At 38.0% G+C, this 14,577-nt stretch overlaps 1 protein-coding gene across 21 annotated transcripts in view; it reads right to left on the reverse strand.

The window, feature by feature from the left end:
• The window catches only part of LOC143282461 (tyrosine-protein phosphatase non-receptor type 13-like), a 590,260-nt gene that overhangs the window by 406,625 nt on the left and 169,058 nt on the right, over positions 1-14,577 (reverse strand). For 20 of the 21 annotated variants that reach the window (XM_076588121.1, XM_076588127.1, XM_076588111.1 and 17 more), the window contains one exon: positions 5,088-5,621. The exons of the other annotated variant lie outside the window; for it this stretch is intronic. In XM_076588121.1, coding sequence (XP_076444236.1) covers positions 5,088-5,621 — 534 coding nt within the window. The remainder of the gene's footprint in view (positions 1-5,087; positions 5,622-14,577) is intronic. 21 annotated transcript variants of the gene reach the window in all.

Here is a 14,577-nt window from a genome sequence, read left to right on the forward strand (position 1 = left end):
CTGCATTCAGTCTCGCACAGATGGCAAACTTTTCAATTTGCGGCGACTCCATGCCAGGTCCAGGGTGTTTGAGGCACTGTTGAAAGAGCTCATCTTCGCTGATGTCTGTGCGTTTGCTGCACACACCCATGAGGACATGCAGTTCATTATGGACAGGTTCTCAACCTCCTGCAGGTGCTTTGGATTCACCATCAGCCTCAGCAAGACCAAGTCCATGTACCAACCAGCCAGCTCACAGAATGCCAGTGCCTCCCCCCCCCCCCCCCCCCCCCACCCCCCTGCAATCAAGATCGATGACACAGAGATCAAGTCAGTCAACAAGTTTTTCTACCTGGGCAGCACCCTATGCAACAAAGGAACCCTTGATTCAGAAGTGACGCTGCACATTGCCAAGGCAAGCTCCACCTTTGGCAGACTCAACAACAGGCTGTGGAACAACAAAGGCATCAGGCTCGGCACCAAAATCAAAACCTACAGAGCTGTTGTGCTGATCACCTTGTTGTACTGCTTCGAAACATGGACAATGTATCACCGTCACATTCAACAACTTGAGCAGTTTCACCAGAGATGCCTACGAAAGATCCTCGGCATAAAGTGGCAAGACAGGGTCTTCAACCTCCAGGTCCTAGAGAAGAACGGCCTGCCCAGCATCGAAAGCCTACTGACCCAGTGCCAGCTACACTGGACAGGACACGTTGTCTGCATGACAGACAGCAGGATCCCGAAGATGCTACTGTATGGCCAGCTGAAGGAAGGCCACCGTGAACTTGGAAGACCCTGCAAGCGCTTCAAGGACACCTTGAAGACAAACCTCAAAGCCTGTGACATAGACACCGCTTACACACCGTCACATGAAGTGAAAAGGGCTAATTTTGAGAAAAATCAAGACTGGAAATTTTTACGTTTCATCAAGGGTATTAACTCTCATGGTTTATTATTTTTAACTGTGAATTCCGACTGATTTTGTTGATATTGTTGGCAATTTGGGGCATAATCCAGTAAGTGATGAGGCATTCACAAACCATTCTCTGAATAAATATTTAACGGTCTCCTTCTCCAACTTTCCATCACATGTTATCGTGTATTGTTGATTGAATATAGGACTGAACAACTATTTGAAACAAAATGGACATCCTCTGCGTTCACAAGGAATATGAGCATGCGCTTTGAATATGTATAAATATGTGTATGCAACTGATTTTTGTCCATGAGCTTCAGGGCTCAGCCAACAGATCTATAATGTCCACTCGTAGTATTAATAATAATAATGGATACTTATATAGCACACTATCCAGAAATCTGCTCTAGGTGCTTTACAAAAACGCTTTGTTAACATAAAACATTACATCTATGTTACATACACACACCAAAATATGACTACACACACATACACACTCACACACACACACACACACACACACATACACGCACACACATTTTTTTATTTTCCGAAAAAGACCACTTAGGCAAATGAACATAGTGAAAGCCCTCTACACTGAGAGTAAAACATATAAGCTTTTTATGTACTGAGTATAATTTCAAAATGTAATGTTTAAGATGAGAAAGATCAGATTAAAGCAAATTAACCCCCCTTGCACTGATTACAGATTAATTTCCCTTTTTTACTATCTGCACCAAAGACATGTACCAGAAATATAACTTCCATGCTTAGCAAAAGAAGTTCCTGTTTGAACAAAAAATGATAAAAATTACTGCTCTTGATGCTGTCAGAATATCAGATCAAAGTGCCAAGTTTAGAAAAAAAATAAAAATAAATAAATATAACAGTAAATTCAGTTTGCATATGATTTGGCTTGTTTTTTTAAAAAATTTTTGTGACCATCCCAGAGCTGCAACATTGTTTGAAACAAGATGACTGGAAAGAACTGAATTTTTCCTATTTTTATGCCGAATTTGGTGTCAACTGACAAAGTATTTGCAGAGAAAATGGCAATGTTAAAGTTTACCACGGACACACAGACACACACACAGACAACCGATCACCGGGTTAAAACATAGACTCGCTTTGTTTACAAAAGTGAGTCAAAAATGTCATAGAAAACGAAAGTAATGTTGTTGTTGATCAGCTGAAGTGATTCTGGTTATCCATGCTAAAAAGTAAATCAACAGGAAGGGAGTGGGGTTGTGGTACAAGTGGGAATAACAAAAACCCAATATTTCAGCTTGAAACCTTCGTTTGGGGGTGTGTGGGGGGGGGGGGAGGGGGGGGGGGGGGGGGGTATTTACTATGAAACCCTCTAGATGAAAGCTTCAAGACAAAATACTGTTTACAAAAAGCTTTTGTGTTGTACTATTGTGTGATAGTTTTTGTGGATGTTTTGGTTGGAGGGTGTGTGTGTGGGTGTATGTGAGTGTTTATGTATAGTGTTTATGTTTGAGTCAGTACTGCCTGTTAGCTCCCCTGACTTTCCCCACAGACCACCCATTTGTATGGATAAAAAACAAAATCGCCAAAACACAAATGTTAGAATTTATGAACTGAAAACTTCCAAACTGATCAGTAACACAAATTAGTTATGGACAAAAAATATATAACTTCCTCCCTTCTTGTGCTGTCATACAGTGAGATGATGAAAATAACCATCTTTTTTGTTCCAAATTTCCACACACTGACGACTTGTAAACAAATCCAGGAATGCACAAATAGTTTGAAACTGATAAAATTCAGAACATTATATGCCACGATAGGGCTTCATCTAATTCTGTTGTCTGCCTTCTGACTGAGAAGAAACTGGGTCAGACATCATTGTTGACACACACTGTTCACGCGAACCAGTCACCACAAAAATAACTCTTCTGCTCGTGAGCACAGCAACACACACTGCATTTATTGATAGAAGTGGAGAGTGGAAAGGTCAGTCAAGATATCCTTGGCTCATGTCATTATGGAAATTACGTGCCACACTAAAAATTCAAAACTATTTAATGCCCTGATTGGGGCCATTTGTCTGAAACGGTTGTATACAGTTCGGCCTGGATCGGGGCCCTTTGATTCAAAGAAATGTAATCCTTTTGCCCCCTTTTGGGGTATACAATAACAATACATACTCATTGAATCAAAACTTCAGTCCAATGATACCTCCGAAACACACAAAAACACACACCCACGCACGCACACATACACGCACACTAATGATAATGATTTGCAACAAAACAAATCAAACTAAAACATACTGACAAGTATGTTTAAGGTGTAACAAAAGTTACACACCCTTTCTAAAACAAAATGAAATTCATCCCCAACAGTACCCATATTACATTCCTTGCAAATTCTGTTTTCACCTTCTCTTCTTCTTGTTTTGATCTGCAGTTTATGATTTCTGCAACAAAACTTTATCAAAGGATATATTTAAGTATCTGGAAGTTGTGAGATATATTTTTCTTGACAAAAGTTGGGTTTGATGCTCCTATAGAACAAACATTTAGTACTGTCTTCAAGAGATTTTCTCCATGACTGAATGTACGTATCTTTTTGACTTTGTGTGATATTTTGACAAAAGAAATCATTACCATGGAATGTATGTGAAAACCAAACACAGTCATAACCGCTGTCAATCAAAATATTCTTGATGAAGTTAAGCCACTTTGATGGGAAATCTGTATATGAAAATAATCTGTATAAAGCAGAATATGCTTTACATGATAATCTATCAGCTGCATCATAAATTAATCCTGACCAAAAACACACCATTCTACACTTTTCAAGAACCGAAATGGGAAATATACCGGTTTCTCCAAGTAGCATATTTGACATCGTGTTTTGGTGTAGATGGAAAAGTGTTTTCAGAAACTTCATTTGCAGTTTTTTTTAACACATTAAGATTCTAATATCCCCATATTTCACATCCATATAACAGAACTGGTATAACCATTTTCTGACACATCTAAAACAACATGTAAGGATAGTTCCTGCTTTCTTGCAGTTTGTAGCAACGAAAACATTGCCCTGTGTGCATGGTCATATGTTCTCTTTTTTACTAGAAAGAATGTTCCAGTCCTACTGAATTCTATTCCGAGGTACGTAAATGAATTGACAACGTCTACTGTTTCTAAACCAAATTTAAAGAATTTCTAAATTTTGGTTTTTGAGACATTTACTTCAATATCCATTCAACACAATTCTGTAACAGGGCATCTAATGCTTTCTGTAAACCCTGCTTCGAATCTGATAAAAGAATCGGGTGAGTTAAAGCAACATGACAGTGGAGATAAGAACACAACTGCACTTGGTTGTTGTGTCTAACAGATTTGCAAATCTTACATCACATGACTGTATCTTCCAAACTTTTACTATTTCCAACTTTATCATGATTTTACCACTCAGATACATCACAACAAATAAAGCTCATGTATATGAAACAATTCCCCCAGTGACTAATGTTACAGGCAAGAAGACTGACCAAGAAGTGCTGTTGCCAAGGATATTTTACCATAATCAATCAAGCTAATTCAGAACCCTCTTGAAAATATTCATAGGCAATAAACATGTCAATGGTGTAGCTAGTGACATTCTGTGTTCTGTCTAGAATTTCTTTTTTCTTTATATGTCATCTGTCATAACTGTGACCAAACACAAATCCTGGCAAAAAGAAACATTATCTTGCAACAAATCAGGAACAACCCCCCAAAAAACTGCACATCCAGAAACTATATATGACATTCATGACCTGGAACCTTGGTTTAATCTAGAACAGTTACACCCCTAATAAAAAAAAAATTACAGTAACAATAATAATGCACCCCAATAACTAGTGTGTAAGTATAGTTACATAGTATTATTTAAGTTTATTTCAAATTTGGGCTTGAAAAAGTATTTCCACAGAAAATGGAATTGTTAACCTTAACCATGGATGCACACACACGCACGCACCAAAAAACAGATTTATTACACTTGTGAGCCAAATGTAAAAGTGTTTAAAATTAGAAATTGTGAACTGCTTCATATAAAAAAAATAATGCCAACATTAATAACAAACTTTGGATTGTTTTCATTTACATAAAATAAGATAAAAAGGCAAATAAATTTGTATTCATCTTTGTAAGAAATGAAAACAGTTATCTCTTACCATGAGCGGAGGACATCAATGAGGCCAAAGAGTGGGAATCATTTGTGCAGTCCATAATGTTTCCCTGCCAGGTCACACAGGGTGATGGCACTGGATATAATGCAGACATCCCTCCATAACCCATTCCCTCCGAGTCAGCCTGCCTGCCTATCTTTGCAGCCTTCAATCTACGCCCACGTTCCTTCAACTGCAGATATTTTTCGTATGCTGGACTCCCTGTGTCAAGGCTTAGTGGTCCTGGCATGGCAGAGAAGGCCTGGTAAGCTGGGGCTGGGTGGTAAAAAGAGGCTTGATCCCCTGCTGACGATGTGAAGGATACATTCAAATCCTGAGAGGAAGAAGGCCCTCTATTGGGAATGGTAGAACAGCTGGTTGTAGTGATCGTTGCTAAAATGCCAGTAGCAGCTGTGAATGGTGGTGATGATGTGCTGTTGTATAAGTTCATATAAGGTCTTGAAACTGAATTTGTCTTCTCACTCTGATTTTCTCTCTGTTTTGCAAGTGAATGGTTGCCATCTCCAAGGTCCACCACCCCTGTGACAGAAAAAATAACAACAAAAAAACTGTTTAAAACTGGAAAGTCTCCTGGCTCTGGCAGACACAAGTAATGTAAAGAAAAATCCAGATTTGATTGGAGGTCCACCAAAAAGAGAAGTTAAACAGAGCAAATAATATCAATGACTGCACAACTCTAGGGCAATAATGAAAATGCACTCTCTTCAATAATAATACAGAGCAAACTGCTGATTGCTGCTAAAAGTATCTAAAATTATTGCTCTCAGTTTTGTGATTGCAGCACAGGACACACGCACGCACGCACGCACGCGCGCACACGCACTTTTGGTTAACACACACACACACACACACACAAGAAATTCGCTTCATTTTAATTACAATCAACCTGCAATCTCATACATTGTCAACCAACCATCAACAAATGGCAACAAAATGGAAAGAGAACAAACTGTACACTGTCAGCAACGGAAGAAAATGCGGAATTTTTAAACACTGGAATGATGCTTCAAGATAAGTTACTGGGTTCTCAAAAGCAGCGCACAAAGGTTATGAAACTATGGCCGAAGCACTTGAAGCAATGCAACTTGCTGGACATGAAAACCAGACAATCTACGATGTCGGTGAGTTCATGAATGATGAAAATGATGAAGTAACAATTGATCAGATGTACCATGAAGAAGATTACCATGAAATGATAGAAAACAACAAAAACTGCTTCTGTGGACACAAAAAAACGGAAGAACGCACGTTGCGATGTTCTGACTGCCACAAAAAAATTCATTTTTCATGTACAAACCTCCCAACCTACCAGATTTGTGTGTTCGCGAAATCGTCACGCAAGTATACGTGCAAAGTTTGCAGTGACATTTTCTATGATGAAACAATAGCTGAAAACATATTTCCCAAAGAAACAACATAAAAATGACGCAAAGATGACGTCAGTTGTCCTGGCAAGATCACAGATAAGCTATTGATGTCACAACATCAAACAGTGACATCCATCCTGCGGAACCCTCGAGCGAGCAGTGGTAAATGTAGCCTCATCCCTTGCCGATCTTCAACATCCTAAACGCCAAGAGGAACTGATGTCAAATATAAAAGTAGCTCTACGGTCCCACAAACTCCCACATTAACCATCCATTCAAGTGACCACATCCAATGCCACAGTCCAAACAGAAGAGAAGGTATTTACAAACCTGAAATCGTCCATCAAGTCCTTTTTCTCACCAAAGAAACCGACTGTGAATGAACCCTCTACCCCAAAACTTTCGTCCACTCCCTCAAATCAAATTGTTCAATCAACATCCACCGTAAAACCATCAGTTGAATTGTGCCCTTTCAATAGTCAGAACACATATACTGTGAGTATTCATGAAAAAAACAAACAGCAGACACCGGTCAGCAGCAAACACTCAGTCACACCAGGATCAACAGCTGAGCCGGCGAAGGCAGCCCCCTCAATCAACATGGCTGTAAAGTCTTCGAGTGACTTATTATCCACGAGTAAAACCCAAACTGGCCCTTCAAAAGGAGCCAAACACGACAAAAGAGAAAGCCACTACACAGAAAAAGAGGTCACCACAACAAAACGTGGACAGATATGGAAACAACGCCAACAGCTGGGCAAGGGAGAGTTCAGAGGAAACACAGGACTCTGAAAGTGACACCATGGACAACGACGAGGACGAGAATCATCAGGGCACCCACAAGATTTCCCAACTCCCATGAGTTACCCTGCTCCACGACTGTTGAAAGGAGTGCAAGCAGACAGACTTGGTCATTCTTATGGCCTGGACATCAATAAAAAAAAAGATTGTCAACAACTGAAAATTTCTCTATGCAAGATCCAGAACACCCAGACGCCATACTTATTCACTCTGGTATCAACGACCTAAAAAATATGACAGCTGAAAAAACATGCAACAACCTTGTTGCAGCGGTCACAACAATCAGAACAAAACACCCCACAACAAAAATTATATAATCAGCAAAACAACTGTAACAAGGTCAAATGAACTCAACCACAAAGTGGAGCTGTTCAACACCCTGGCCTTCACAAAATTTCACGACGCTGACAACGTTTCCTTCCTGGGACACGACAGCCTACAGACAACTCACCATCTCCAAGACGAGATCCACCCAAACAGAAAAGGAGACAGTATCCTTGCAGGAAACATTGGTCGACATTTGGAAGCTATCTTGTGGGAAAGACCTAGAAGGAAACAATATTCCTCGACCAACAATTTTCGAAAAACAACAGGCCAGTACCAAAGACCACACCAGCAACAAGAAGAGAGGGAGAATTCCGCAGAAAATCTATGACAGGAGCAACAACCACAATGCTGGATTCTACATCGGATACAAGATGACAAACAGAGGTTTCTATCGCAACAACGAAGAGAACGTCACCTACATTGGACAGGTGAGAAGATCCTGACAGCATGCTACACAGAATCGTCTACCACGTTCGTCAAACATGAACACTGCTACAAGTCAAAGATACAATCAAGGGCGATATGATAATTCTGTCTACTATGACATCAGGGAAGATGGTTGTGGCCGTCATGCAGTGGACCAACACTGGAGAAAAAACTGGTACAACAATGACAGGCCAACAAGCAACTATTACATCTACTGATGAGGTGCTGACATTGTAGATTTTGCAGGCAATATTGCACTGAGTTAATGTGCATTAACTGTATTATATCTTTTTGGTTTTTCTTTCTCTTTTCCTTTTTTTCATTGTCTAATGCCAAAAACAACTTTAAAGATATTATCATGGAACCTTAAGGGTTATAAAAAGACAATTGATGGACTTAAGATAAATAAATTAGTTGACCCCGATGTTTCACAGGATTTCAAAGAATATGACATACTTTTTTTTCAAAAAAGGCACCTGAATAAAGAAAGTGCACATAATATATATCTTCCAGAATTCTCACCAGAAATTCACTATGTACAACAAAACCGGAGTAAAGCAGCAAGTTCATCTGGTGGTATACTGGTATTTATCAAAGAAAATATCCGAAGATACGTCAAAATTCTACCATGCAGCAAAAGTGATCTAGTATGGTTAATGATACCTGGGACCAACAATGACAATGATATTTACACTGGATGTGTATATATCCCACCACAAACATCGTCATTTGGTCGAGACAACACTGCGAGCATATGGGACAAGATAGAGGACAGCATGAAACAATTAACACTAAAAGGAAATGTTATATTGTGTGGTGATTTTAATGCACAAACTGCGCAAGTTACTGATTACATTAAGATGGATTCTGATAAAAATGTATATAATTTAACACGTACTTATTCGTTTGACACAGAGTGCAATAGAAATTCCATTGACTCTTTGATACAAAGAAATGGCAGAAAATTTGTATCAATGTGCATTGACAATGATCTGTGCATCCTTAATGGAAGAACACTGGGTGATCTTCATGGGCGTTTCACATGCTATAATCAGCATGGCAGCAGTGTTGTAGATTATTTTATTTGCTCTAAGGCAATTAGACAGGAAATATTACACATGAAAGTTCACCATCTTACAAGGTTTTCGGATCATTGCCAACTGGAATTAAAATTATTTATGACTGGACTATGGAGACAAAAACAAAATATAGTACATAAATCTCACAATAGAAGTTTACTTTAAAATACATTTAAACAAAACTATACTGATAAAAAAAATACATTTAGGATCAATATTCATCAGCAGCATATGTCAAAGCTTTAGGTTTACCATGGATACAGGAACAAATACATGATATATATAACAAACTGAGCAGTCAAACTGTTAATCAATCTATCGTAAATGACAAAGAAGTGAATGACGTTGTTAATGAATTCACACAAATAATGACTTCAGCTGCGAATGTTAGTCTAAGAACAAAATCTAGATTTCATAAGCAAAAACGCCGAAGAAATAAAAAAAATGGTTTGACAGAGACTGTTATCAACACAGGAGAGATATTAAATCAATTTTTAATGTGTTAAATAGGCAGCCACACAATCAGTCTTTACGTCAAAAATATTTTGCTAACCGCAAGGTATACAACAGACTGGTAAAACAGAGAGATCAGACTGGCAGAGCAGAGAGATCAGCTTTCCAACAAAGATCAAACTGTACCGATCCCTGGTGCTATCCATACTGCTGTATGGATGTGAAAGTTGGACTTTAACAGCAGAGACTACTAGGAAAGTCCAGACGTTTGAGACAAAATGCTTCAGACGATTGCTTGGAATCTCATGGAAGGACAGAAAGACCAATGACTTTGTCAAGAGCCAAATAACCATGCTAGCGGGTCCACTGGAACCACTCTTAGCAGTGGTCAAAAGGAGGAAGCTGTCATGGTTCGGGCATGTGACACGCCACAATTCACTGCAAAAGACAGTTCTACAGGGAACGCTAGAGGGTGGTAGGCGAAGAGGGAGGCAAGCCAAATGCTGGATGGACAACATCAAGGAATGGACCAATATGGATAGCGCTACGCTGATATGACAGGCAGAAGATAGAACCGGATGGCGTCGTCTGACTACGGAATCGTCCCTCATGTCTCCTCTACGCCCATCCCGGGCAGGAGAATGAATGGAATGAATGGAATGGATGGTAAAACAAAACAAACGTTCATATAAAAATCTTAGTGAAAGAATTAAACAAGGTGCTCAATAAAGATCCAAAGTCAGCATGGAAAACAATTAAAACTTTGCAGACAATGGGAGAACAGAACGAATGTAAACATCAATTTAATGTTTCAAAATGGATTTATCATTTAGAAAATTTAATTGGAAAAGATGTGGAAATAAATGATGAGCAAAAAACAATAGTTCAAGATGAACTTGAAAACACTGAAATGTTACATGATGGTAATACATTAAGTTTCAATAAAGAAATTACTGAAGAAGAAATAAGAAAGGCATGCCTAAGTAAAAAAAAAAAACCCAAAAAATCGCCAGGAAGGGACGCAATAACAAATGAGATGATCAAAAGCAGTCTTCCAGTTCTGTTACCTGTCATGCAAAAGCTATGTCATGTAATATATACAACAGCTATGTATCCAGACAATTGGAAAACTGGTATCAGTATCCCTTTATATAAAAGCGGCAACCCAATGGACCCAAATAACTATCGGGGGATTACACTGACTAATGCATTAGGTAAAGTATTCTGCACAATCCTGAATACAAGAATGAATGAATACCTAGAGACTAAAAATGTTTTAATCAAAGAACAAGCCAGATTTCGAAAAAAAACTATAGAACCACTGATCTAATCTTTATTTTAAAAGGGCTAGTAGATGAGATAATAAAAAGAAAAAACAGTTGACTGTATGGTCATTTTGTAGAGTTTCAAAAAGCGTTCAACAGTGTTTGGCATGATGCAATAATGCTGAAGCTACACCGAATTGGAATAAAAGGTAAATGTTTTAATATCATAAAAATATGTATACGAACGCTAAAATCTATGCAAAATCACAAGATCATTTCAGCAGAGAATTTATTATTCGAAAGGGGGTACATCAGGGAAATACACTCAGCCCAACTCTATTCAATATTTTCAAAAATGATATTACCACAGATATGACAGATATGAACTCCCCAACGATTCACAACACTTCATCTACTGGACTCCATGTCTTTTATATGCAGATGATTTAGTTAGTTATTTTATCATTATCTAAAGACGGCTTGCAACAAAAGCTTAACATTTTACGCTCTTACTGCAGTCAATGGGGCTTAAGTTTGAACAGAGAAAAGACAAAAGTAATCGTTTTTTTCAAAAACTGTCCCTAAAATAGCCCTACATTTTAAATGTGGAGAGGACATAACTGAAACAGCAGAAGAATATAAATATTAAGGGGTTATATTTCGTAGAAATGGCAACTTAAGTCGAGCACAAGGTCATCTTAAAAATCAAGCATATAAGGCTCTACATGTGCTACTCAGAACATTTTGTAATACATATATGAATATAGACATTATGTGTCAGTTATATGATACTTTGATAACGCCTATTTCAACATATGAAGCAGAAGTTTGGTTTCCATATGATGTTGCAGGAGATGTATCGTTTAATTTATTCGAATTATTCAGTAATTGTCTTTCCAATAAATTTCCACATGAAAGACTTCATGTCAAGTTTTGTAAGCAAATACTTGGTGTACATAAAAGAGCAATGGTTCTCACCGTTTTAGGAGAATTAGGAAGATTTCCTATTAGCCCCAAAATAATATGTCAAGTTATTGGCTACTGGATACACATATTAGAGCTTCCTCAAAATTCACTTGTATACACAAAATATAAATGCACGTACCTTTTAAATCTCGTCTCAAAACTCACCTTTTCCCTCAGCAATAAGTTCAATTGTGGTAGGTCCACTTCCTTTGCTTTAGCTGTGCTTGACTATGTGTGTATACATATGTATGTGTACATAACTACATGCATGTATTTGAATTTGTATTGTGTGTACGTGTGTTTATGTAAGTTTTTGCCTGCCTATGTGTGCATATGTGTTAGGGTAGCTGTTGGATACACATGTATGTTAAAATGTATGTGTGCATTGTGTGTGTGTGTGCGTGTGTGTGTCTGTGTGTCTGTGTGTGTAGTCACATTTTGGTATGTGTATTAACATTGATGTAATGTTTTATGTTAACAAAAGCGTTTTTGTAAAGCACCTAGAGCAGATTTCTGGATAGTGTGCTATTTAAGTATCTATTATTATTATCATTATCGTCAAACAAATGAAAATGTTCAGTGGCTACTTTTCATAAGAAATGTTTTAACTAGCACTGGATCAGATCAGGTTTGGAAAAATCAGTTCACTTTTAGTGTTAAAAGATTAAAGCATGCTACATCCAAGAAAAATGAATATGTAAAATTTTGGAAACAAAAACAAAACAGTTCATTTAAATTAGAATTTTACAAGAACGCTGTGACAAATTATAAAATTGAACCGTATTTAAATAATACAGCAAATACACAACACAAGAAAGCACTGACCATGTTATGAATCAGCACCCATGACTTACAAATTGAACAGGGAAGATATAAAAATACACCGAAAGAACAAAGACTGTGTGATACTTGTAACATGAACAGTTTAGAAGATGAGATTCACCTTTTAGACAATTGTGTAAAGTACAATTCTTACAGACACAGATTCCTAATCGATATATGTCATCCAAATGCAAAGCCTAGTGAAATGATCCTTCTAACAGAATTACAGCCAAGGCTGGCGAAATTTGTTCGTGATTGTTTCTCTTCTTAACCCCTAGGCTGCCTGCATGACGAGATAACTCGTCATGGCAAGCATGTATGCTTCGCTGCCTGCATGACGAGATAACTCATCATCAAAATATTCTGACTTTTCCCTGGTTTGCATTCATTTCCTTGACAAAAATAGTGGTAGCTTTAGCCTGGGGAATCTCTCTAGATTCTATTCATAGCTAGAAACCCCATCTACGTCATGAAGCAGTCCTTTATTTGAACGTTTTGGTTGGGTCACTGTCCAAGTGACTTCTCTCCTCGCTCGCTCAACAAAATGTCGGACTGACGCCGTGCTCAAGACATGCGATCGTGACGAACTAAATCAACCAAGATTTCTTTCTTTAGCTGATGCTCAGAAAGAATTGAAGCGTAAATTCGAAGGAGAAGATAGTGATGAACATTTATAGGACGATCTGATAGAAAATAAAGGGAGTAATCAAGAGAGTGGCCAAGATGCAACTGTCAGTGAGTGATGCTGGCTGTACAGATGTTAGCAGTCGACAGATGACCGAATTAGCAGCAGAGCGATACTCTTGGCACGCAGCCAACGCGGTCTGATGAGAACTGAATCAAGTGACCGTGTGAGAGGGGTGAGGAGGAAGGGGGTGGAGACTGAGGGGGCGTGGCCTCACATCCATCTTATCACTTGGAGAAGTCACAATGTATTGTGTATCTATTTCTTAAAAAAATATATATATATATATATTGTGGTTGTTCTAGTATGATTTTGTGTTTGCAGATATCCATTTGTCCAGAAAATATGATGTTTTTGTACAAATTACCTGACTAATGTTTGTAATGAACAAGTTGAAAATGTGACAAAAAACAAAACACTAATTTCAAAACAACAGCATGTCACTAAAAATATATAAGATGGGAAAACAGCATGTGTTTTGTGTTCTTTATTCATTTACCTTTCAGAAAATATATACTTTTATGGGTCTTTCTCCAATAACAAAGAGCACAGAATTTTTGGAAAATTTATACCCGTTTTTTGTGAAAAAACCCTGGCAAATAGATTTCACTTAAATCTTATTTTCCTGGCAGCGAAAGGGTTAATATGCTCATGTTTATGTTTCATTGTGTCTTATAAACTTTAAGGTTTTATGACAATAAGTATTCTATTCTATTCTCTCTCACACACACACACACACACACACACACACATGACAGTAAATACTGGAATACTGCAGAACATGGATATGGCATAGCAGTTCTGGAACAGTGCATTGTAGATCTGCACGAGCAGGCAAAAGATTTTGATCTGATGATAATAGGAGATCTAAATGCACGGACTGGTTGTGTAAACGCTCTGTCCTCAGCTGACAGCACCGAAAATGACAAGTGGGATTGGTCGTATTTTCAGGAAGATGATTTGTTTAAGAGAAAATCTGATGACAGAGAAAAGAACGCTTTTGGTAAAGATTTGTTAGAGATGTGTTCTGCATTTGATTGTGTTATTTTGAACGGGTTATGTCATTTTGGTTTTGATGATTCATTAACATTTGTCTCGTCTACAGGTGGAAGTACCATAGATTATGTTATAATGTCCAGCGAGTTGTGTGTTATGGATTTTGTACGCTCATTGAAGGTTGTTTCATTTATTGACTCACCACATTTCCCTGTATCGTTTACAATTGCTCAAAGTGAAGACACTGCTTGTACTGAGAAAGTAAATGATATTAAATGGATTAATAGA

The sequence above is a fragment of the Babylonia areolata genome, chromosome 1, assembly GCF_041734735.1.
Source record: "Babylonia areolata isolate BAREFJ2019XMU chromosome 1, ASM4173473v1, whole genome shotgun sequence".
In the NCBI taxonomy this organism is placed as follows: Eukaryota; Metazoa; Mollusca; class Gastropoda; order Neogastropoda; family Buccinidae; genus Babylonia; species Babylonia areolata.